Raw genomic sequence first — 26,022 nt, 5'->3', positions numbered from 1 at the left:
GTGAATGATTTCTACTGTCCTTGTTCTTGTCACTTCACTTTTGCCATTTTTCCCCCCAAATTACATTTTTGGAGGGACTGAAATGGAAAGATTAAATCCCTTAATATTCTTTGTTTGAAAAATACTGTGTTTTCCTTTCTGTCAGGGAGTATCCCTCCTTGGTCTAAGCTGCTGTGCTTGACATCTCATTATTTGACTCAGCTGTTTCAGTTTCACCTTCACCCAGTTAATTAACTAACTCATTGAATGTATTATTCAGTATTTGATTCCCGTATCTGAGTTGGTGAAAGATGGAATTTAAAAAAAAAAAAAAAAATCCCCTTGATGGGATTAGTGGAAGGATTGTTGCTCTGACATGGTGGACTAAAATGAGAATGAGCTAATGAAGTTGGCAATACATGAATCACATTCTGTCATTCTAGCGACTGTTTGGCTGCTAGTGAAAGTATGGGGATTGGGGCTGCTTTGAAGTGATCATTCCTTTAACCAGATAGTGACCTGTTAATTGTTTCAGGACATCTGTAGTGTGAAAGAGTTTCTTTAGCTTTATTTACATTTTTGTTTCCCTCTTCATCTGTTGTCCTGCAGGGTATTGTATCATCATGTGTCAAGTCTAGATATGGGCTTTAGCTATTTATGGAACTTGGCTTTGTTCATCATTTTGGCTCTGTTACCAACATCTATTACTTTCCAGTGCTTTTGGCAATTTTTGAATAATTTATTTCTTTTTCTTGGATTATAAATGTAAACAGGAGTGCTCTGCAAATTAGCAAAATGCAGTGTTCAGCTATAGGTGGTCCAGTTGCATTCCTGTTCCTCTGACTTTGACTGCATTTGTGACTAGTCTTTTGTATTAAAGGGGAAGTGTTACTACAATAAAATTAATTTCTTTTTTGCTTTAGAATATTTTTTCTTTAGTATTTACATTAAGCCTCCTGGATTAAACATGACAATATTCTCATCCACCTAAAATCTATGCATTTTTCTTATATTGGTTAAAAGAAACCTTTTAAAATATTTTTTTCTAAATGCAAATTAACACAAAGATATAATGTCACCAGACAAATCTAGCTTAAGAGTATGATACTGATTTTTGATACAGAAGACTGAAGTTCTCCAGTGTATGAATCGGGTACAGTAAGGACGTGAGTTTCTCTCTCTAGAATTCCAGAAAAGCCTTCTAGTCGATCGATTGTCTATTATTCTGATGCAAGTGCCTCCCTCTTCTCCTCCCAAGGTTGGGTTGTCCTTTCAGCTTTGATCAGAAATACCTCTCCGGCTCTGAGAAGGGAGTAGTCTAGTGAAAACTGGTAACTTGCAGTGAGATGTTTTGATAGTGAAACAGCTATCTCCCAGCAGAAAGACATTGGGAAAGGCTCAAGTCTTACACAGAACATCTGATACTTTGTTTCTAGAATAGTTCTTACAATATATGTACTCAAATGAAATAATTTGAGTAAATCACAGTGCAAAAACAAATCACTAGGAAATTCTTCTCTCATTTTAAGTGATCAGTATTTTTTTCTACAGAATAATAAAAGCGTTTTGTAATGATTGAGAAGCGTGAACTGAATTCTGAACAGTTTCATGGCAAAACAAAACGCAAACAGTAGCAGCTTCTCTTTTTGTCTAATGAATGTTGCTTGCGCGTTTCATTTTAAAGAACAGGATAGTTCCTAAAGCAAAACTCTAGAGCTTTTAGAATATATATACACTCTAAATTTAGGGTTAAAAAAGTGAAGTCAAATCACTTTTCTTTGTTAAGTATATATTTGATATTTTTATTCTGGAATAACAGTACATTTTGTCTGCTTACCTTAATCTGTTTTCACTCTGAGCAGATACGCTCTTTTGCATCTTGGTGTACTAAGGGAAAAGGCTAACTTCTGGTAGGAAGGGATAGCTTTGGAATTGACTTTGACCTTTTTGCCTTGCTTTTGCAGAGTTTTGTTTGTCAGGAAGGTTGTAGTTCTCTGGAAGGGAAAATAAGTAATTGGAATGAGATGTCTTTAGATTAGTATTCTGGCAGGTACATTTTTATACTCATCTTCTTGCTAATGAGAAGATACGTAAATATTTTATAAAGCTACTAAAAGATTGAGAACACTGTACGTAGTAAGACATGAAGTAGAAAAAATTGGAACGTCAGCCTTTCAATAATTTGAAACAGTGAAAAGCATTAACTGTCTTATGCTAACAAGGTTTCATAATATTCATAATTGTATCAGCAAACTAAATTTGTATTCAGTTACTTTCTTGTTTTAAAATGGTTTTGAATCTAGGCTTTTTGCTTGCTTTCCGAGAGAAATGCTCAATCTTACTGGCTAGCAGCATTTTTTACTGCTTTATTCTAATGAGAAAAATAAGTTAGTATGTATATAAACTTTGCTAACTTTTGGGGATATTTTAACATACAAAACTTAGCTACATTTGTAGATAATTTAATAAGCAGTAAATCATATTCTTCTTTTTACATATGATTGTCTTAGACCTGACTTTTTTATATTTGCACATTGTATTATAATAAAATGCTGAATTGCACTCTATGCAATGATTTTATTAATAATTTGCATCAAAAAAAATTCATTAACACTCACTTTTTCTTTCACTTCAGTATTTAAATAAGATAATATATTGATTGTGCTGTATAGGGAAATAAATGAGATTGCTCAAACTTCAAAGCTAAAAAGAATGTGATAATGACTTGAAAATTTTGTCATGGTATGACTTCATTAATATATGTGGTTTTAATTACTCTTCAGTGGTGCAATGGCTTATTGTAGAACTTTAAACTTTTTCCACCTAAAGTTAAATATTTAAGTGATTTAATTGTAATAAATGCTCTAAAATTTCTCAAGGATATTTAAAAACCTGTGTGTCCCACAGATGGTAGGCTAGTCTTTTTCACATGATGTGCTCTAACCTGGCCTCTTTGCTAAGGACAACTTATTTTCACATCTTTTAATATACTTTTTATATCCAAGTATCTTTCCAGACAGTCTCTTTTCCACGCAAATGTGTCTGTAGCTAGAAAGTATATCTGAGAAAAATCTGCTAAACTAAATCTTCATGCCTTTGGCCTTTTCTTCAGTCTACAAGCAGCAAGATGCCCTCCTGCCAGTATCACGTTACATCGTTTTTGGCTGTACAGAGGGAGAGAACAGTGAGGTACAACGAACACAACTTTTTACAGCATGTTTGGGGACGTGATGATTTACAGTAATTACGAACAGAAGAGTAGGCAAATACCCAGTTTTTGATGGTGCTTCCTCTGTATTTTCATTGCTCTTACAAATCTAACGTTATTAATGTTTATGTGCATGACGCTTCAATTTCTAGTTCGATTTTATGTTCTTATCTTGGAATTCTTTGCTCACACTTTAAATATTAATGACTTTAAGCACAAGTTATGGTAATGAAGCAACTATGTCTTTTGGGTTTACGTATCATTAATTTTAGGAAACTACTTCTCATGTGAGTAATCAGAAGCAGCTGTTGGTTTTGCTGCAAAACATTAATGCATATATGAAAAGAAATAGTGAATAATTGCATCAGTAACTTTAAAAAACAAAGCCGGTTTTCTGTAAGCATACCTTTGTCATGCCTTACTGTGATCATATGTTCCCAAATTCAGACACTGTGGCATTCTGAATGTACTGAATTTTTAGCTTTAACTGTGCCTTTCTAATAACACTGTATTGAGGTTTGTTGAAACTATGCAAACTAAAATTTTCTGAAATGCTTCTTCTTGAAATAAAAGACCTTAAATGTAATTTGAAATATTATTAGAATAATACAACTAATTCAGTTTTCTACTGTTTAGCTGTTTTCAATATGTAAAGGATAATTTTAGTCACAAAGCTGCTGTAAGTTATTTTCTCACTGACTTGTTTGTCCTCTAGAAGATTTAGAACGTATGTCTGTGGCTTGAAGTAAGCCCAGTTGCAGCAAGGCACTGAATTATAGGCTGAATTATATTAGGTACTAGATTAAATACACCTTTTACTGACTGGGGGAGAGTTTCTTGCCTGGGCAACGTATTTTAGTAGAGGAGGAAATTAATGCCTTCAGTTCTGATGAATAGCCCACAAAGAAGCAGTTTAAGGGAGTACGTTGTCCCTTCCAGACAGAACAGACCAGCCAATCATGCTGAGACCAATGGAGATATGTTTTTTGTTGATGTGCTTGCCTACAGCGTTTAGAAACAACCCTGTATTTCTGAGATCTCAGAAGTACCTGGAGTGTTTCCAGTTGCTCTAAGTTTCTTACAAAGTTATGCTATGCGAGTTACTATAGTACTAGAAAGGTGATCTTTTTTTGGTCCTGTACTGTTGTAGAGCTGTAGTGTGTATTACCCTTAAAGTTACGTTAATAGATCCTTGAATGTCTCTGTCACCTTTTTTAGCCTCTTTGAACCAGAGCCTGTCTTACTAGAATTCTTCCCTTATAGCAGTTATGCTGAAATATTTGCAATAGCATGGGGTTTCTCTAGAATTTCAGAAGAGGGTTGATCAAATCTAGTTATTTGCTCAACTAACAATTGACTAAAGTAGCAGCCTTCCTGTGTTATCTAACAAATAGACCTCTGGTATGTACTTTGCTTATCTGAGGGATTTCTAGAATTGATGATGCCACATAACTGTTCACATGTTTAAGCATCTGAGATCTTTTGATTGCAGGTTCTCAACATACTTTCTGGTGGTTTGGGATATGCCATACTGTCTGTAATTGAAAGGATTCAGTCTGGCTTGCGTTTGCATAAAGGTAGCTGCGGCCCTGCTCCAACTCAGAGTTGCACAGCTGGGAACGTGTGCTGCAGAAGTGTGTGCTAATTTTACTCTCCCCCAGAACATGCATGTCTCTCTTGTCTCCCCTACTTTAAGCTTTGCCCCTCACTAAGGGAGGGGTAAATGAGAGCTCATAGGCTAAGCAAGGACTGTGAAGAAGCTTCACCTAACCCAAGTAGCTCCCACGAAAGGGAAAATTTTTTTTGATGATGATGAACTTGGTGAGTTCATTTTCTTTTCTTTTGTTTGTCATCTCGGTTGTTCAGGGCAATATTTGAAATGTAAGCCTTTGGTGCATGGACTTAGAATGACCCTTGTTCTATGTTTATGATGGTTAGTGCAATTGTGACAGCAGGTAAAGCTGAAAGTAAGAGCATTACTGTAATTTCTTTCTTGATTAACAAGTGTGTTATAGTACTTCTTTTGAAGAATAGGGAAACACAGCAGCTATATGTTTAGGCTTTATTCTCAAACCAGGAGGCTTTTTCTCCCATCTCTCCTATCATATCTTCAGCATTCAGGGATGCTAGGGCCTCTACAGGCTGTTCTGTTACCTCCTTTTCTTACTGACAATTTTCCTATCCAAATATAAACCATACTGTCCGGCTTTTCTCTCTTTTTACTCCATTGCATTAAAACACAGCTTTGAAACTCCACTGTTATTACTGTAACATTCAATGCTTATGCATTTGTTTGCCTGCTTCATGTCCAGACCAAGATCTATGTGCATGCCTGTAGAACTCCTTCTCATAGAGGAACATGCCCTATTCTCCTGCGTCTTGGCTCATGATGTTTGTGGTGTTACTATCAATAGCTTGTAATGTCCTTAATTACCAGGTACTGACTTTCTCAATCAGCCAAAATACCATTTTCTGAATAACTTACATTCAAGTCTACTTAATCCCTCTGGGCTTGAACCTTTCTGATATTGCTGCATGCAGAGTTGGAAGTATTTTTCCTGGTTTCAAATAAACAAATAATTTCTCTCTCCAAATGTATCATTGTAAAAATATAACAGCAGTTAACGAAGGCATCATCCCAGTCTTATGATTGCTAACATTTCAGTGGAAGATACAAACATATGGCATATTCTAAAGTAGATAAAAAAATACTCCTCCTTACTGTTGTAGACTGTCATTTTCCCAATTTCTTCTTCCTTGAAACATTCATATTTAAGTCATATTCACAGCTTCTTATTCAGTATATTTTCTGTGGTCATTAATAAGCCTAAAACTGACTTGCGAGTAAAATAAAACAACCTACTTAGTACCAAAATTGAACTCAAACCTTAAGTTATGAATACACAAAGTAAATCATTGTTCATTATTGTGGTGTGCAATGTCTACAAACAGGGATTGCAAACTCTTTTTAGGTATCCAAATCAGAAATGAGAATAAAGGAAAGATAAAGACACTTAAGCATTTTTTTTGCTGAAGATTTTAAACATCCATAGTGAGATAGCGTTAGCAAAGATATTATATGACTGCTGTAGTAAAGAAAGATGATTTAAGGCTTGTAGTCATTGTGATTTTTATTTCTCGATAACAAGAAATCTGTAGGAAAAAAAAAATCTAATAGCCACTTTTTTGTCATTAAGTAATGTGAAAATACAAGGTTGTTAGAACAAGAAATACTGCTTTATAGTGAACAACATAGTTGAGAGCATGGATAAAGTGGTGGTATATAGCTGGAACATCTGCTGGGAGGATGGGTATGGAAAACCAACAAAAAATCCTGCAGCAGCTTCAGAGTTTAGCAAGATAGCTAGTGTGTCTGTAATCTTTTACACTGGTGCTTTTTTTTTCTTTTTTAATTTGTGTGTATCAGAAGTGGAAATGCAGTTTTGAGGACTTTTTTCTCAGCTGTGAGAAGTCCTGTATATGACTCATTTTGAGGGTCTTCTCTGCAAATTCAGTTGTATGGGAAGTACTTTATGAACTTGGAACACAATAAGAAGTTAGACTGGGAGTTTCTACATGTTGGCCTACAGAATCCTCAGCATTCTGTCCTGGTGGCTGTCTCAGTCTGTGCTTTTAGGCTCACAGTCACGTGCCCTATGTGGTCCGTATTCAGGATATTAGAGTTTCTGAATCTGTTGAAATACTGGTAGCTATTATCACTCTTACTGTTATTAATGCCTCCTTCTACCCTGTGCTGTTATTTAAGTATTGGGTTTATATTAGAGATAAGTAACAGAATTGTGCATGAATCATCTGTGGTAATTTTCTAGTCAGATTTAGATTCTGAAAAATGTTTCATGATCTCTACTGGTCTCACATATGAAGAAATCAACCTGCTGATCAAAAGCTCCCTCTCTACTTTTTTTACAGAGTTCCCTTTGCACTTTGATGTTCTTTAAAAGTAGCAGACAGTTGCTGATAAAGTAGTTGCCATGAGTGACAACTGAGAATACTGTTACTTTTGCTTTTGAGGATACCAGATGGGAATTATGTAAAGTGTAGTTAACTGAAGCCTTCAAAAGACATGCACATTTGGGTAGCTAATTTTGCAAGTGCTTTTTTGTTGTTGTTTCGTTATTTCAGCATTGCAGGAGGTCTGTGGACAAAAGGAGGAGATCACGTATGCTTCATCTGTTGTTTGATTGTAGTCCTCCAGATTCTTTGGTAATTTTGATATGGGCTGACTTGGTCTTTTGAACCTTTATTCATTAATTAAATTTTTAAAAGTTAGCGTTCTGTATTGGCCAGTACAGACAATATTTTGTGGAGTAGCTCTGATACAGAATCTCAGCGTTCATTTGGTATTTGGTAGAAAACCGTGCACTGGATCTGCTTTTCTGAAGCTTATTTCATCCTCTTGAACATCAACTTGATGTTGGCTTTACTCTATCCTTATACCATGTTAAGAAATGGATTTTTCTGGCCTGATGTAGTGACCAAAATATTAGTAGTTGGAAAATATCTGGTATAATTTACTATATTTTATTATTTGATTATCATCACATAATTTTATACAATGTATTTCTCTGACTGCATCATTAATAATCATTAAGCTCAGTAAGAGCAATTACAGTGTAAGTGGTGATGATGATTTTCAGTATTTGTATTGTAAAATAGCCGCGGTTTTACATGTTATTTTGAACATATTAAAAACAATGATGAAATTTCATATCTAATCTGTTTAAGCAGTCAGAAATCCACAAGCAATAAAAAGAAATACTTTATAGTTGGTGGGAATTTAAAGCTACAGAAACAAGGAAGCAAAACTGGTAGCAGATCTTATATTATTTTACTTGAAAATTGTTTATTGTCGATCAGTTTTACTAAGTATCTATTAAAACATATACCAGTTATGACTACAGTTCCACAGCATTCCGAGAATTCCAAAGGAATAACTGTCTTTATCAGGATACCTTCAGTTAAAGCTGTTAGGTGATCAGTGTTCTGTTTTGCTTTAGTAATTGCGTTATTTTTACTCTGGGATTTATAACATTTCTTTCATGAGATAATAGGTCATGCGGGAGAAAATTTGTGTGACTCAGATGTTTTTATGAGTAACCTTTATATACAAAACTGTCATATGTTTAAACAAAAACCTGCAACTAAGACAATATAAAAGCAGTGACCGAAAAAAGTATCTTTTCCCAGTTTTATACTAATGCACCCATCATTCTAAAAATCAGAATTTCCAACAAATTGAGTTCTTATAAATGTATTTAATGTTACCAGTTTTGAGAAAAATATTTTTTTCTACCACTTAAAGCCAATTTAGGATCCTTTCAGTCTTCAGCGAGTCTTGAGAAGCAGTTAATTATGTTTGTGTTTAGGTAGATGTGTTTTAAAGAACATCAGCTCTATTTCAGTGGAAGATACTACTATAATTCTTTTGATTGTGTTCAGCTATGACAAGACCTAATAGTATTTTTCTGTTTTAGAAGTGTGTATGTATAATCATTTTCGTCCAGAGGATATATTAGTGTTCTTGTAGTCCTGTTTTTACTTGGTAAAAGCGTAGCTATAGCATATGAGACCCAGAGGGCTTAGTGCTGATGTTACTGAATTTATTGTTAAAATATCACTCTCTGGTTTATAGTACTGTATTAAAACATATTTAAAAAATACTGTGCTTTACATTTGATGAGGGAATTTAAGCATTTAGTCTCAGTCAGTCTTACAAAGAATTGGGACCTTAATCTGCTAAGTGTATGAAATGCATTCGTGTTAATTGTTGTGTTTTGTATCAGCTTATTGAAGTATATCAATACATTACAGTGATCACTTTGATAAAGTTAAAACAACTCAACAATACCATTGTATCTCTCATTTCTTGTTTGAATATAGTGATGATACAATTTGATTTGGAACTTTGGTTATGATTTAAGTTATAGTTAAGATTTCATCCCTGTAATTTGCCTTAACAGCAAAGAGAAATGCAAATTTTATGTGTGCAGCTGTTATGAGTGTTTGTAGTATGATACCATTGTATAAATAAAATCAGAAGGTGGTTAATTGGCAGGAAACCAACTAAACAAACACTTTCTCTGATCCAAGTTGTAAATATTTTTTTTCACTTATTTAGAGAGCACAGTTTGTTAGATAGAAAAGTTTCAGCCTATTTACATTAAAAGAGTGATTATTTTCACTAACTTTAATAAGTAATTATTATGAGAATTAGAGCTACCCCTAGTAAGATCCTTGCATTGATAAAGAAAAAAGAAATACCTTATGGGCACATTTTTTGCCAAGTATAGTACTATTAGTTGAGGCATAAATTTTTTAATAGGTTTCCCCGCCCCTCACTCCCCACTGCCTTGGTAAAGAGTACTGGATTTTACAGTTCAATGAGTATCTGGTCTTTATCATTCATGTGCTCTTTTGGAATTATTGTAATGGTTAAAGGAACAGCAAAACAGGAAACAAATACCCCCCGTCAGCCTATGTTCTGTATACCATCTTGGGTTAAATTATAGTAGGATTGTAGCAGAGGCTGCTAAAACTAAGCTTCCGTAGAGAAGTTGTGGATTTTTTTCTCTGAGGTTCAGAATTTGTGTTCAGTCTATAGAGAAAAGTTTCAGCGTATTAGGATCATAAATTTTAAATTGGTCTTGCCAAAAAGTAATTCACAAAATTTACCAGATCAAATAAAAGTGTATTAACTTGGTTTATACAGAAAGAGGGAGGAATATATTTTTCTGCTATAATGTGATTCTAACAACTTTTTAGTTTAAGGGAAATGTGTGCAGTTATACTTACCATGGGTTGAAAATTATTCATCACGGATTCATCAATTTTCTGAATTCAGGAACAGTGCCATTTGGGCTCCATCAAAACTTGGTTTTGATGTAATCAATTTTTTAGCTCTTGAAACTGATCATCCGTCTCTATTTTACTTTGTTTTAAATTTTGCAGCTTAGATACTATACAGTATTCATGCTTGGGTAGCTTGATTAAACTGGAAGTAAAACTTTATGAAAAGCAGTTGCATATTTAGTCTACAATGTAGGGAGAACATACAGAAAACGTAACATGGAGTTAGGAGGTGGGCGATCAAAGCTCTGATGTACTTTTTGTCCCTCAGATTCCTTTGGCCATGGTGAATTGCCATTTCAGAATATGCAATCCTTTATTCATTTTTTTTTTTTTTTAAACAATAACTCAGTCAGATTTGGTAAGATAATCTTTTAAATGGAAGTTTGAAGTAAGTATGACACTTTTTTTTTTCCTCCCTGAGTCAATACATCACCCACTTTATACATTAAACTGGAACATGCAAATTTTATCAAGTGTCAAATATTTGAAGGTTACTACCAAAAAGACTGAGGATTCTTCTTAGGATTGAGAGATACGTGTTGGTATGAATTCTAACATTTGAGAGAGACACCTGTCTAAAGCATTTTAAACACTGGTGTCATTCACTTTTTCACTGGTGAAAAGAAGATCTGTTGAAATCCAATCAAATCTTGTTAAGCAAATTAAAACCCCACAAAAGGGTGTATTTTTCCATATAACATGTAATTAAACTGTGGAATTGCAATGGGATATTTCAGAGGCCAAAGTTGTAAGGAGTTTCAAAACCAGAATGAATGACTTGATAAGATAAAGATCTCATGGTTATTAAATGGCCTGAAAACAGCTCCTAGCTCAGTGTACCTCAACTGCCAGTGTTTAGAACCTAAACATCTTAGTTACCCATCAGGCTTGATACCCAGGGTTCTGAGGTAGAACAGTACTGATGTCTATACATGTGATGTGTATACAAAGCATAGGTTGTGCACCAGGCATTATATACCTTCCCTAAGCTTTTGCTACAGACTACTTTCCAACTGTCTCACTTCTTTATTACTGCATTCCTGGGGCTATGACTCAGTCCTTCAGAAGTCAAAGAATGGTTTAGCGATCAGTGCCCCAGAGACAGTATAGGCACTTCAGTGCGAGACAAGGTTTTAAGTTACATGAACTTCCTATCTAGTATGGTAGAGAGTCTGCAGCCTGAAACTGGAGGCTCAGTTGGTGTGTTTAAGTAGAAAAGATTTGTGTTCAGACATGAGGGAAAATGAGAGCTGTAGAGGTTCATCTGAGGTTTAATTCCTGTACAGCTCCTAAAATTCATAGCGTGATGCTTGGTGCTTCATTCCTACTGGAGTCTCTCTGTTGAATAGCTCACAACCTGTCTACTGAGTGAGAAATTGCAGATTATGAGACTAAGAAAGACGATAACGTTAGAAAAATTGCATTTAGGTGGCTAGGTTGTTCCTTTCATTTCTCTACTAGTTTAAGAAAGGGAGGAAGAAACCGATTTTCTTATTTTTTGATGGATCCAAATCCATTTATAAATTAACTTGAGATTGTTTTGGCACCTCTCTCTTCCAAATGCTGTAGCTCATTTTATGCATTCATCTTTCATACGCATCTATGGGGGGAAAAATTTGCAAGTGTCTATGTACAGTGAAATAATCTAAAAACAAATACAGCAGCACTATATTTCAGTTGCATACTGAAATATCTTCACATACTGTACAGTATTACATGGAGAGAATATCTGCACTCCAATTTAAAAAGAACACATTGAATTATTAGACATTAAAAAGTATTTATTATAACCAAGTAATCAATATTCCTTGTTTAAAAAGGTTAATTCCTCAGTGCCTATTAATCCATACACAAAACCCCACAATCTATGGTCACAATTGGAGAGAGGTTTTCACAGAATCATTAAGGTTGGAAAAGACCTTTAACGGTTGGACTTGATGATCTTAACCCAACACCACCATGCCCCCTAAACCATATCCTGAAGTGCCACGTCCACACGTTTTTTGAACACTTCCAGTGATACAGAATCATCCTTCTGCAAAAAGATGCCAGGGACATCTGTTCTCAGTGAACCTGTTCTTGACACTTCAGTGCTGACATAGGCTGAAGGATCTGTGTGGGGAAAAAATAACAACAAAAAAGAAGGAGGAACAATATATCATCTGCGTATTTGCTTCAAAAGTGCATTTATGTTAGTACTGAGACACTTTGATGAAAAGTAAACCTTCTGAATTCCAGCACACTCATTCAGGAGAAGAGCATGTGCTGGGGATACTGGGCATGGATCATTTTTGAGCAGTAATGCATCCATGACACTGACATTTGTCTCGTTTTCCTCAGCAAGTTCACTTATGGGCTGTCTTAGTATGTGCAATGCGAGTGAGTGTTACTCAGCAGCCTTTCAGGGCTCTCATTTGTCCAGTATCTTTTTAACTATGAGGTTCCCAAAAAAATATTTGGAAAATAAATGGATTTTGATGTCTTCATCGCAGTGTAGCTTGGCAGATATTTCAGAGGAAATTGGTCTTGTATACCCAACAACTGGGCATAGAAGAAGGAAAATAGATCACATCTCAGTCACTTTCTGTTTGTGAACAACAAAAAAACAGTCTGACTGTTGGCTGATAAGAAAATAACTCAAAGCTGTGTCCATTCTAAATCATACAAGCTTGCTCTCTGAGACTCTAGTTAAATTCTTTATTTCTCTTGGATGTTAAAGCAACAGCTGTAGTCATCAGAGCTTCTCTTTAATTTGCTCTTTATAAGAATAGTCCTTTGGATATTGTCTTCACTCATGTCTGTGTTACCACATTCTTATTAGTGTAATGACACAGAGATATGGCAGGAAGTTGAAATAAAGCTTCCAGATGTGACGCACCAAATAATTTGTGAACTGACTACTTGTCACAGTTGTGAATAGGTAGAAACTGAAAAATAACAACTTTCTGATTCTTGTGTAACAACACCAGTAAGCAGCTAAGCACCACCCAGTGCACCAGTGGGATGGGGGAGAGAACCAGAATGGTTAGAAGTGAGAATACCGGTGGCTTGAGCTACAGACAGTTTAATAGGTAAAGCAAAAGCTGCATGTGCAAGGAATTCATTCACTACTTCCCATCAGCAGGCAGGTGTTTCACCATTTCCTGGAAGGCAGGGCTCCATCACACGTAGTGCTTACTTGGGAAGACAAACACTGTAAATCTCAATGTCTTCCCTTCCTCCTCCTTCCCCCAGCTTTTTATTGCTGAGCATGACACCAAATGCTCTGCAATATCCCTTTGCGGGGGGGCGGGGGGCAGCTGTCCCAGCTGTGCCCCCTCCCAGCTCCTTGTGCATCCCCAGCCCACACTCTGTGGGGCATCCTGAGAAACGGAAAAGGCCCTGAGGCTGTGTAAGCACTGCGCAGCAAGAAATGAAAAATTGGTCCATTATCAAAAGCGTTTTGGTCACAGATCCAAAACACAGTATCATACCAGCTACTGTGAAGAAACTCAGTACACTGATTTAAAAAGAAGAGTCACTTCTTGGGAGTGTTGAATCTAGATTTAATTTTTTTAAAAACACTCAGATACAAGGCAATTGTTTATGCAGTGAAACCTTGGTTACAATATGAAGTTCTTTTTTGCTTTTTTGTAGTACATAACCAGTTTATTATGAATGTTATATTATGAAACTGCTTTTGCTGCTTGGAAATAGATATATTTTATTAATATACATTAAAAGCATAAAACTCATCCTTTTGTGCCTGAATAAAAATTTTAGTGTAATATCAAAGAAAAAAATACATTTTCACAGAGCCTTAATTTTCTTGGACACCTACTGTCATCATACACCTCCTTTCATTAAAAAATTTCGTTCCTGACACTCTGTAAGCTTGAAAATTTGCTATCACAGTTAAGATTTATGTCTACTGTGTATCAATACGTAGCTCTAAAATGACTAAACTCTGTTCAAAACTTCAACGAACATCTTTTTCGGTATTGAAGTAACTTATTTTTGTAAACAGTGGACTAAACTGAAATGGTTTTATTATAGATTTGTACCCTGTGTCCTCACAATCCCCACTCAAATAACATGGGCTCCTTCCCAGCAGCCACTTTAGCATCTTGACTTCACGTACTGAGTCCTTCCCAGCTCAGCATCCTCAGCGCTCTTTGAGGTCTTTGAACAGCTGGTGTAGTGGCTGGTTTTGCATGTAATGTTTGGTCTTTTCCTTTTGCTCAGCCACTAATTTATGAAAAATACAGGAGCATAGTAACTCTGGGGCTTCTATTTCCCTGTCGCATGTGGCTGAACTTAATAAACATATTCTAAAGATGTTGAGGTACTTGAGGCACAAAGTAATTTTATATGCTTTTTTCATATGACAAACCAGGCTAAAAAAGATAAATTTCTCCGGAATCCAGTTGTCCCCTTATGCGCTTGTTAATTTGAAAACAGAAATTGTCAAATTAGATGGATTTTTATAAAAGTTGGATCTGCACTTTAGGTATATATTACCAGTTGTCATTCTACCCAGTTTACTAGTGTGTAGTCTGCGTTGAAACCACACTGGCAGCTGCACTGACAACTCTTATTTTGGATTTGTCAGGAATGTATATTGATCACCTAGATTTCAGCGGTTTAAAATATACTAATATTTATGTGGCTGTTGATCAACTTTACATGTGAGGGGATATTATTAGATAAATAATGTTGATGGTTTGAAAAGCAAATATTTACTAGACCTCAAATTAAATCTTAACCTGATATTTTTCTGGGCTTCAACAGCAAATTCTTGCAGTTATAGCTAGATACTTCTGCCTGATATATTCATGGTTTTAAATTATATACATATTTTCTGAAAATGCTACATATTTTTGATATTGTTTTAAGGACATAGGCAGAAGATTTACACAGGAAATTCTGCATCGGACTAATGAGAACATATGTTTGGAGAAATTAGATGTGTTGGGAAGCACACAAAGGCTTGCTTTCTGTGCTATGGAGAGACATTACTTTGCAGCTCTAAGTATTTAGAGTATATTTAAGAAAAGGGCAACTCATAAAGGTGAGAGAATTAAGAAGAAAATAAGTGGGAAAGCTTCACATACTTCAGTCCATAAAGGTTTATCAGCAAGGAGTACTTGTTCCTTCAGACAAGCCTTATTAATGAGAAAAGTCAGGCTTTTGGGGGGAAAAAGTTTTCAGCTCTTCGTACCCTTGAAAATTGTAAATTAACATAAGCGAAACAATAGAATCAGAAGAAAGAAGAGATTGGGTATCCACTTACACAGACGGATGGTGGGTGGATGTGTGGGAGGGCACACGCAAGAGTCCCTTCAAATCTACATTAAAAATACAGCAGTACTTTTACAAGCAGTATTTTTTATTATAAAATTGTTACTTCAGTTTCCAAGAGTCTTGTAAACCTTCCTCTTAAAGTCTCTCTACTTTTAGCTAGAAGCAAGACGAGTATGCTCCCCAAAGTCTTGTGAAACTTTTATTTTAAATCCCTGATGAGATGGATTTCCATTTTGACTCCAGACAAACAGCCCTGAGGCAATAGAAAAAGATGCAGATGACCCAGTCTTCTCCTGGTTTGTGCTTGTAGACGCAAGCTGCTCTTGGTCCAGAAATGTTAGTAAATAGAGATGAAGCTATTGCTTTTGTAAAGAAAGCTCTTTTCTTACATCTTTGACATTACAACTGTTGAAGCCATTAAAATCCTGGAATTGGTTTCTTAATTTGATGAGACTTCTGCATGAGTCCTTCAGTTGCTGGGGACCAACTTAGTAAAGACTTGAATATCACATTCTAAGGTTTCATTTTTCGTTTATTTTCTTCTTCAGTAAGTATTGCTGTGTGGTTAATTTGTTCTCTGGAATGGATAAAATAGAACTAATATGAAATTCAAATGAATTCTTCTGCTGGCAGCCTGTTTGTTAGCAGCAGTAATGAAATATAATGGCTAATGGATAGTGAAAAAGATTAAGTATTTTCCTCAATAATTCAGCGCTTTGATATATTTAAGCACTTAATAAAAATATCCAGAAAAATCAATAACCAACCTATAATTTGACTGTGTACTTTTAAATTTTAAACATATATATGGGTTCTTATCTTTTTATATATGCTTTAGTCGTTTTAAACCTGAAAAAAAGACAAAAACAGACCCCCACAAACTTTTATTTCTAAATCTACAGCCTTTTTATGAAATTGGAAACCAGTGTTGTGAAGAAAGGACATAATTTTTCTTAATACTTGTTGAATGTCAAGGATAGGTGTAAAATACCTGACCAGCCTGGTCAGTACAATAGATTTATCTTTCACAGGGAGGTTGAACAAGATTTTACAAGGTTATTTGCTTCCACCTACTGACCATCCTTGATATTACAGAAAAAAACAACTGAAGGAATAACTTCCAGTGTCATCTTTCCTCCTTCTGATACTGGCCATGGGAGAAGTGTGTGTAGATATGAATTCTGTTTGCCTTTTATATTTCATTACTTTTACATGAAAAAAACCCTATATTAGAAATTCAAATAGCTTTTCTGAAGTTGCGTTAAGGTTTGCTTGTTTCCTGAGTGGTTTTGTTTGTTTGTTTGTTTATTTTCTCATATTCAGTGTTACGATGGTAGGGAAGTAGAGGAAAGACATTTGGACAGCAGGGAGATAACAAACCAAAAAATGTATGATAAAGTACACAGCCATGTACAGGTGTTAGTTGTGTTAGCATGACTAACGGCTACTTGAGGATATTGATTTCACTATTCCCATCTGCCACACAAGTGAAATTAACTGTAGAATTACAGAAGCTGTGTAAAACAGTGTATGGAGGTTTCTACTGCCTCCTAAAGTCAAAATGTCATGCAGCATCATGCTACCACCAATGATTACTTTTACTTTCTGGAGCTTTTCTTCTGTTCAGCAACATTTGCATAATGCTAGTATCAGATGAAGGTGGTAGATACGTTTCCCAAGGGCAAAGTCTATTAAACTTTAAAATCTCTAAAACATGTGAATGATCAAAGGGAGCAAAATTGAGATGAGGAAAGGGAGCCTTCTCAGGAATAAAATGGGTGTCTCGTTTTGATGTATTCTCTAGTATGCGCTTGCAGTAGATCTTGCTGTCAAGTTATCTAAATCATTAGTTGTCTCCACACTAGCACTGAAAGAATTGTACGTCTTGGTCTCACTTTTCTATGTGGTAAGCCACAGTACTCAACAGAACCATAAATTTAATACTAGTTGGTTACTAAGGCGGCTAAATTTCAGTAGGAACATTTAAAGGCTGCCTTTCAGAACTGTATGCCTGCAAACGCAAGAGGTGAGCATAGTTTCACCATCTCAATTAATGCTATTCTAGTGTTAAAGATATGTGGCAGTGTCCTTTATGGCACTTTGTTCGACTCTTAAAAATTGCGTTTGTCTGTTGCTCCTGATGTTCTGCATAAAACCTCACTTTGTTTCCTTGTTTTTGCTACCCAACATAACAGACAAAAAAAGACAATTTTCTTTTGTGCTGCCACATAAAAAATAGAGCTCTTGCTATGTTTATAATAAAATTTAATTGGCAGTTATGCAGTGACACCTAGAGAAAAAAGGGAATTGTGTTGGTTTTAAACTGAAATGGATGAGAGGGTTTTCTGCCGTAGTGGCAGGGTATGTCTACAATAATGAATTGTTTTTTTGTTTCCGTTTTTCCCATGAAACATCCTATGAAGTATTCTATCATTATAGAATTTCTCTAAAATAGTAATTCTTCAGGAGGAACAGATTTTAACTTGCTTTTTTGTGACCTTAAAGACATTGCCTGATGTATTGTTCAGATCTACAGGATTTCACACTTGTTTTACAACAATGGTACTTCTTCATTTTAAATAATTCATAAGGTTGTGAAATTTGCCATACACATACTAAGATGTTGGTTCTTTGTCTTTTTGCACTTAGAAAAAGTAGCAAGTACGTCTCCCAGAGAACATTCTGATTTCTTCCCTTCTTGCTCTGAGCTTGACAGATGATTAATTTTTGATTTTTTTTTTTTTAGGTTAGTTTCTGTGTAATTTTTTTCTTTAAATTATGTATATCTAGGATGTAGGTGATGTATACTCAAATGTTTATAGCTAAACATATATTTGATTAAGCCGGTAACTCGACTGGTTTAAAGAATTATAACACTAATTGTTTTGGAAAAATTGGTTTGTTTTGCTTGGGCAATTAAAGGTTAAGATACGCATGCATGTTCCTAACATGAAATACTTTTGTCACTGAAGGATAAATTCTCTGTGGGTTCAGTTACAGTTGGTTACAAAGTAATTGACTGTTTTTTTTCCAAAAAGACTTCATCATAGATGGTCTGGAGACATCAGATGCACAATATGCAACTCCTGTAACTGTTTCTGCAGAAGTGACAACTATTACCATTGTTTTTAAATATAAACCTATTGCAAATTGCAGATTATTATTCAGCTAATAAATTTGCAAATTACTGATTTTAGAAGAGACTCACTGATTGTCTCTTACTGTTTCTTCTTCACCTGCTGCATAGATTTTTACTGCTCAAATTTTTAACTCCTTCCAACTGGTTTAACCACTTTGGACTTGGGATTCTTGAATTCTATTTTAGTCTTTCTTCAGGTAACCTTAATTACATTTTGTTAGGTATATGAATTTGTGAGGATTTCACCCACTGGTAAAGAAAAATCCCATTCAGGAGGTCAGGCTTTGTATGGTGTTACATATTAAATGATTGTTACAGTCCAGGTTCTTCTCTGATAATGTATGTGAAGCAAGTTTGTAAGAAACTATCTAGGCAATATTTTAAAATTACATTTGGAATACCAGCAACAACAAAATAACAGTGGACACTGATTTTTTTTTTTTTTTTTTCCTTGTTCTTGTGCAGAAGTCCAAATTCAGGTCTCTACTCTTGAAGACATATAGCTATCTCTTTATCCAAATCTGCCTTTACATAATTCTGAATTTACATAATTTACATAATAAAAAGATAAGCCAATACTACTCTTTCTTGCTGACTTCCATGTCCAGTAACATAGAAACCATACACATGTAGTTTTCATGGTCAATGGTGCAATGGTTAATTTGTAAGATTCGCTTTCCATATATTTAGATAGAAAATTAAACACTACAAGGTGAAATGATTGTCTAATGTTCAGAGGTAAAACACGGAATAGAAATTATTGTCATTATATTATCCATATTATTATAAATAATTTGATTTTCAGCCTGTATTCTTTCCTTATGGCTCGTACCAGTTAACTTCTAGGTACATTGTCTCTTTAATTCCTGGTTGCAGCATTGAGAGTCTCAGCTGGGTTGTCCTCAACTGTTTTCAGCTGGGCCGCATGCTTAATTTGTTCCTTTTGCTTTACTGGTTGTAGACAACCATGTAAGATAAACTGTGCTGAGAGGAAGGTGGGTTTTGTCTTATCCAGGTAAAACTGCATTTTTAATTCACATTGATTAATAAATGCTTATGAACTTAAGTTTCTTAAAAATTGCTTTCAGTGGGAAATGACAGTGGCAAAATAGAAAACAAGTCTTCTGTAGACAGTGGAAGGGATCAGAGTACTATTAGATCTTGAACAAGGTATATTCATCATACTGAGAGTTTGTAATAGCTATGACTGATAGGAGCTCCTTTATTCTGCATTCAGACAATTCAGGTCAGTATGTGAGACAGAGCCACCCTTGTCCTTGGTAATATGAAAAGATACGATTCATTTTTGATTAACCAATGAATATGTTAAAGGACACTCCATTATTTCCAAAAGGTGACTTAGGGCATAGCTAGCAGGTAAAGAGCACTGGCGTTAATGGAGTTGGAGTTCTTTCCTCTGAGGCAGAAAACTTTTTCAAAGCTGAGCTTTTTTCCTCACTCACTCACCAAAAAAACCTGAGCGTAAATATAAAAACAAGCTCAAGAATTCAGCCTGTGGGTAGACCTAGTATTTCCTTATCCACCAAATGGGAGGAGAGACATGGTGAGAGGCTGGCTGGCTGCCAGTAAGTCACACTTGAAAGAAAATTTTTGAGTGTTGCATTCCACAAAGTATAGTCTGGTTCCCCATGAAAAGTATTTTGAATACGAAGAGTAGTTGAGGTACTGATTCACATATGAAACCACAATAACAAAGACGATTGTTGTTGGAAATATGCTGCTTAAGAAGTGACGGAGAGCTTGATATGCCTAATGAAAACATCTTTAATATATCTTGCTGTGAATGAAAGTATTTTTTTCAGGAAACCTCAATTCATCTTTCTTGATTGAATGATTTCAATTTTTTAATGTTTTATGGGTATATGGCTTAGGTAAAGAAGTCTTTGGTGTTTAAAGAACACTAGTCCTTCAAGATGAATGAGCATGGTGTTGAAGAAACATAACTTCTTTACTTAATGTTTGTTTTAATTTTTAATAGGAGTTGCTATTAGCCATCAGCCTTAAATTTGTAATTTGGGTTTTATATAGCAAGTAACTCTAGCCAGAATTCTAAAATCTGATGAGAGTAGTTCAATGAGAGGTTGGGGAAGGATTTACTTTTAACAAAGGATTGTACCTCATCTGTATGTCTTTTTTATTTTTCAATAGAAATCTCTAAGGTTGTAGTATGTAAGCAAAAACTAGTTTCTAAGAATACCCTCACTAGAAAAGTAAAGTTGAAAACAAAATAAAAATTGTAATAGGTCACTTGTCTACAGTTTAATGACTTGGACTATATTTGGCTTACTCAATTTTAAATAATAACTTGTTGTACAAAGGGATAGTATGAAGAAATAAATGCCTTTCAGTCTATAATTTTTGTGATAATGATTATGCCTGCATGTCTTCAGGTCTACTTGTAAAAATCCTGCGGTTCAGTGACAGTCCAAATACCTTAGGAAAAAAAGAAACGTGTTGGGTGTCATTAAGTTTAAGATTATTTGTTTGACTCCCAAAGAAAGCGTAAGTCCAAAATAGAGGTGTGTATATACACACACATATATTAAATAGATGTGTGATTATTCTTGCATGCTGTAGTGAGGTTCAGACACAAATATCTTCAACATATCAAGTCCTAGTTAGCACTCTTGACAACAGAGAAATTGAGCAGTTGTTTCCTCTTAAGCTTACCTTTATATTTTTTAAGCTACCATCACTAATTAAAAAAAAAAAAAAGGAAATAAAAAAAGGAGTAAGCAAGAGATTATATTTTCCTCAAGATGCAAGTAGAAGCAGCAAACATATACAATAAAGCAGAGATCATATTTTTGTCGTATGAGCTGGCTATACTATATTGAAATAGGTTTAGTTTTTTACAATGTTTCAATCTTATCTTTAAGTTTATGCTTGTAATAAAGTTTAATAAACCTTACTTAAATTACCTTTAAATGTAATACATATACAAAAATAACAGTTCAGTAAAGTGTAATATGCTAAGAAACCCATTTTCAGACTTTGATGCCTTTTCTTCATCCCAGGTTATGCCCACAACCCTGGTCAATATGCTTTGTGACATAGTCTCTTTGTCTTTTCAGGATACTAAAGCAGAGTGCAGTTCCTGTGTAGAAACTGAGGACAGAAAAGTAAGTGGCTTGTTTTAATGTAATTTGTCAGGCAACTCTAGTAAGTGGGTTTTGTTTGTTTTGGGTTTTTTTAATTAAAATGTGAAATTACTTTATGGTGTTTTATGTGTGTATGTTTTATGAAGTTTTCTAACCAACTTTTCTAATGTTGTATTTTAACTTCAATGGGGGCAAAATAGTCTTACTCTATTGAATACACTTCTGTTAGAAATTTGAAAAACAGCATGTTCAGAAGGGAATTACAATCTTTGTGTCTTTGTATAAAAGGCAATTGCATGTCCTGTTCTTAATTTCCGTTATTAACAAAATTATTGTGTTATGTCTTTCATTGTAATGTTGGCATACCATGTTAAATATTTGTAGAACAGCACGATAAGGACTGCTTTTTCTTGCTTTATAAGCAGTATCTTTGATAGAGGTTTTGTGGGGTTTTTTATTCTAAATGGTTGATGTTTTAAAAAAAGGTTATCTTATATTAGTTCCAGTTTTATTTTCTGGAAACGACTATGTTTTCAGCTGTGTTCAAGGTGAACACAAGGTGAATCTTGTTAGCTTTTTTTAAACAGTGTGTTTATGTTTTGAAACAGTGCCCCTTATGCTTAATTTAGCATTAGTTTAACTGTGCTATAATGCGTGATACCAATGTTCTATTACTCAACTTCCCAAAAGTTTTTTTGTTGTCGGATTTTTTAACTTCTTTTGACTACAGCATCTTACTATGAGCATTCAGCAGCAGCTCCTTTTGTTAACAAGTTGTCAAGTTTTTTGTTATAAAGTTTTATTGAATAGCATTACCCCAAAAACACTTCAGTTGTTCATGATAGCTCAAATTTTATAAAACAATGTCACACAAGTCCTATATAAAATGCTGCTGCAGTTAGTGCAGGAAAGCACAATTCATTTGCTTTGTTGAGACATGTGATAAAGGTTCTTCAGAATTTCAGCGGTGGTCAACGTTTTCAGAACTTAAGTGAGGGAATTTAAATTTAGAAACTGTATCAGCTTTCTCATAGGACTCAAAAATACTGTCATGTTATGTTTAACAAGGTTTTAGGTTAGTAAAGGACTACAAAACTTAGGTCAAAAGGAAAAGTAACTGCTGTATTGTTTTGAGAGTTGAAACATAACAATGTATGTTCCTTTGCACTACGCTTAAGGAATTATCCTTGTTGTTTACACTTCTAATGCTTTTTCAGTTCTCTGGGAGGTTTAGGGGATTTGTTGCTTTTTTTAAAAGCGTTTTAACAAACCGAAGCCTTCTTGCTTAGCTGCTTTTTTCTGTTACTGACTATGCCTTTCATAAACCCCATTCTCCTGATATCTTCTATTTTAATTTTTTTGTAAAATTTCCAAATTCTCCTGCTTTCTATTTCTGCTTCCTTTTCTAGGCTGTATTAAGTTTGAACTGGTGACAAATTATGCCTCATTTCTTGTTCCTTCTGCTTTTTTCTCAAGCATTTTGCAGACACATAATGACCTGAATCAAAACTAACCTGATTATTGTGTTCATGGTCAAAACTAACAAAGAAACAAAGGCTTCACATATTGAATTTACAAACTTCAAACTGTCAGAAGTAAATATCAATCCTGTTTTAAAGTACTTTCTCACTAAAGAGAATGAGCTGTTTTTAAAAAAATATATTTCTACTGAAATTTAAAAATTTGAAGCTAGAATCCAGTTCTGGATTACTAAATCTGAGTAATATATCTCTATGTGTCAAGTAGTAACTGAGTTTGTGAAAGTGTCAGGCAGGTGACATAAAATTTAAAATCTCTAGCGTCAAGTGGTGCTCATTACTGTGAAACACAGGGCATTTAGTCTTCAGGTTCTGAGCATTAGCTTTTATGAAACTATGTAGGTGTTTAAATTTAAGTATGTGTTGTTTTATAGTATGGCAAAATGCCATTTGGGACCTTATTTCTAAACACCAAGACCTCACTTTTACTGTAGGTAGCAGCTACTAAAATTGCACAACCAAAAGGTTCTTTTTTTTCCTTGATAATGGAAAAAGTTGTCAAGAGCCTGATAAGCTTTGGAAGGCAATCTTATTAATGTATGTGTTGTATTTCTTTTTCCTTGTATTGCAACTTTCCTTTTATCTAGCAGATGTACCAGCCTGTTGCCAGTAAACTGTTTTGGGTTTGGTTTTCTTTTTCATTGTTTTAAGATAGGATGATTTCTACCATGGTATAAATTACAGGACTTGTATATCTGATACTTTTACTTGGCCTCAGTGATTGCTCTGAGTGGCTTCCTAAGGAGCTGTCTTTCTTCAGTGACTCAGGCTATCAAGACTACCCCCAGAAAGGGGCACCTCATCCAATGCAGAATGTGATCTGACTTTTTCTGAGACAGCCCAGGCCCTAGGACTGAGCAAGTGAAGTGAAATGAAAGAGCATGAGATTCCCATGTTATCCTATGATTTATTACTTCACTGGCCGTTTGTGCTTACTGCCCTCTCCCTTCTTGCTCTTGGAAACAGTGGCATGAAGTTGAGGTGACAGTCACAGGGTCTCCAAAGTTACTGTGAAACCTGGAGAGTCTCTGTGTCTGTCAATGTATCGTTAAGGTTGAAGAGATGGAGATATGGAGGTTATCAGCATTGCAGTGCTGAGCGCTGTGAATTTCTCATCCTTTTGGCTGTAACTACTGATGCGCATAGACACATGCCTTCGGCTCTACAGGCTCTTCTGTCATCTTGCCTCACTAATCACTGAAGTAATAACAGACATGAGGTTTGCTAGACTTTGGGTTATGGGTTGTTTTTTGACTTGCTAAAAGTACAATTTTTATCCAGCAACAATGACAATCTGTTCAGTGTTCTAGTTCTCAAATGCAGAAACTGCAATTAACATAAAGAATTGTCCAGCAACCCCCTAAATTTATTTTCTTCATTTTGTTAATTTGTTGAAGAATTTTGAAAGAAGTGTAATAAATACCCATTACGTGATATGTTTCATCTTTTCTCTCTGGTCCCGAAATTGAAGTTTCTGCTGCTATTAAGTGGCAGATTTACTTTACAGTCCAGGGATATAGATTACCAGTGACCTATGCAGTGATCATCAAATAAAGATACATCAATCTTGATTAATAATAATGCATTGTTTCATGTTTATTGAAAGCATAAGTTAGGAACTTAATGTAATTCACAGAACCTGAAACATTGTAAATAAATATTTTTACTCCATCTACATTGAAATCAAGACAAACTACTACAATTAGGACATACATCATTAGTATCTGATAATTTTCACTTCCATAATGAAATACACTACTAATGAACTATATCATTAGTAATTAATGGAAAATTATCCCCGTTACCAACAAAATATAAAACTGTAAGGTGCCTTTTTCTTGCAGTCTCTTTTCCTGAAGTTTCTTAATCTCTAACTTCTGAAGTAGAAATTTATGGAACGATGGCTAAAGCATTGCCCAAAGGCAAACTCAAATTTAAAAACTGTAATTATTATTTTGAAATCTATTAATCTATAAATGACAAAATAGCATTTAATTATCCTAACCACTTTATCACTAGGATCTGTCCCCCCTTTCATTGTTACTTAACTGACTTTTTCACATAAGATTCTACTTGTATTTTCTGCAAGGATAAAAGCCTTCAGGTTTGAGAATAATAGATGACAAGTAATCAACAGTCTGCTGTAATTGGCCTGTATTATTATGCATTATTAAATTGTGTTAACCATTGCCAGCAGTGGACCTGTAAGTGTATGTACGACCCATTTGCTACCCAATTGGTGGAACAGAATACCAATTGGTATTCTTTTCTGGGTTTGTCACACCCAACCCTTTTTTATTTTGATCTTGTACCTTGACTCTGAACATCACAATATTTGATGTTTTAATGAATCATGTGATCATGGAATTATCTCAGCTTTGCTTTTCAGAGACATATGTAGAAACATGAGTCTTAAATTTCCACAGAAAGAAACCTGTTAAGAGCGTATGAAGTGTGATTTTTGTTAAAACATACTGATTTCTGAAGATAGTTTCATGATGTTTTGGAATTTGAGTCATAATTTCAAAACCTGTGATGTTTTTCAGTATGAGGTTTTGCCTTTGCAAAAGTGATGACAGTTGTTTGAGTTTTTTGCCTTCTACCCATATCTTCTAATGTAACTATGTGTTTTGGGGGCAAATTAAATGGTTGTGGTTGAAGGGAATTAATAAGGGTATTGGCCATTTTGCCACGAGGGAGACCATGTGGATTCCTTTACAATCTTCCATTTGATACAACCAAACTCTAGTCTTGATCTCCACTCTAAAAAGACTGCTAGTATGTAAAGCTTGTTGTTGTTGTTGCTCTTGCTCTTACACCACCTTCATCACTGCCCATTGCTCCTAATAAATCTTCCTCATCTTTTATTTAATCTCAGTTCAC

At 34.9% G+C, this 26,022-nt stretch overlaps 1 protein-coding gene across 2 annotated transcripts in view; it reads left to right on the top strand.

Annotated features, from left to right (window-relative positions):
* The window catches only part of RBFOX1 (RNA binding fox-1 homolog 1), a gene marked incomplete at both ends in the record, with an annotated part of 1,321,463 nt that overhangs the window by 699,198 nt on the left and 596,243 nt on the right, over positions 1–26,022 (top strand). For both annotated transcript variants that reach the window (XM_082006867.1, XM_082006865.1), the window contains one exon: positions 21,575–21,622. In XM_082006867.1, the coding sequence (XP_081862993.1) occupies positions 21,575–21,622 (48 nt within the window). The remainder of the gene's footprint in view (positions 1–21,574; positions 21,623–26,022) is intronic.

This window comes from Phaethon aethereus (assembly GCF_964289735.1).
Source record: "Phaethon aethereus genome assembly, chromosome: 15".
Taxonomy (NCBI): Eukaryota; Metazoa; Chordata; class Aves; order Phaethontiformes; family Phaethontidae; genus Phaethon; species Phaethon aethereus.
Note: the sequence above shows the minus strand (reverse complement) of the source record. Positions and strands in the feature narration are given on the sequence as shown.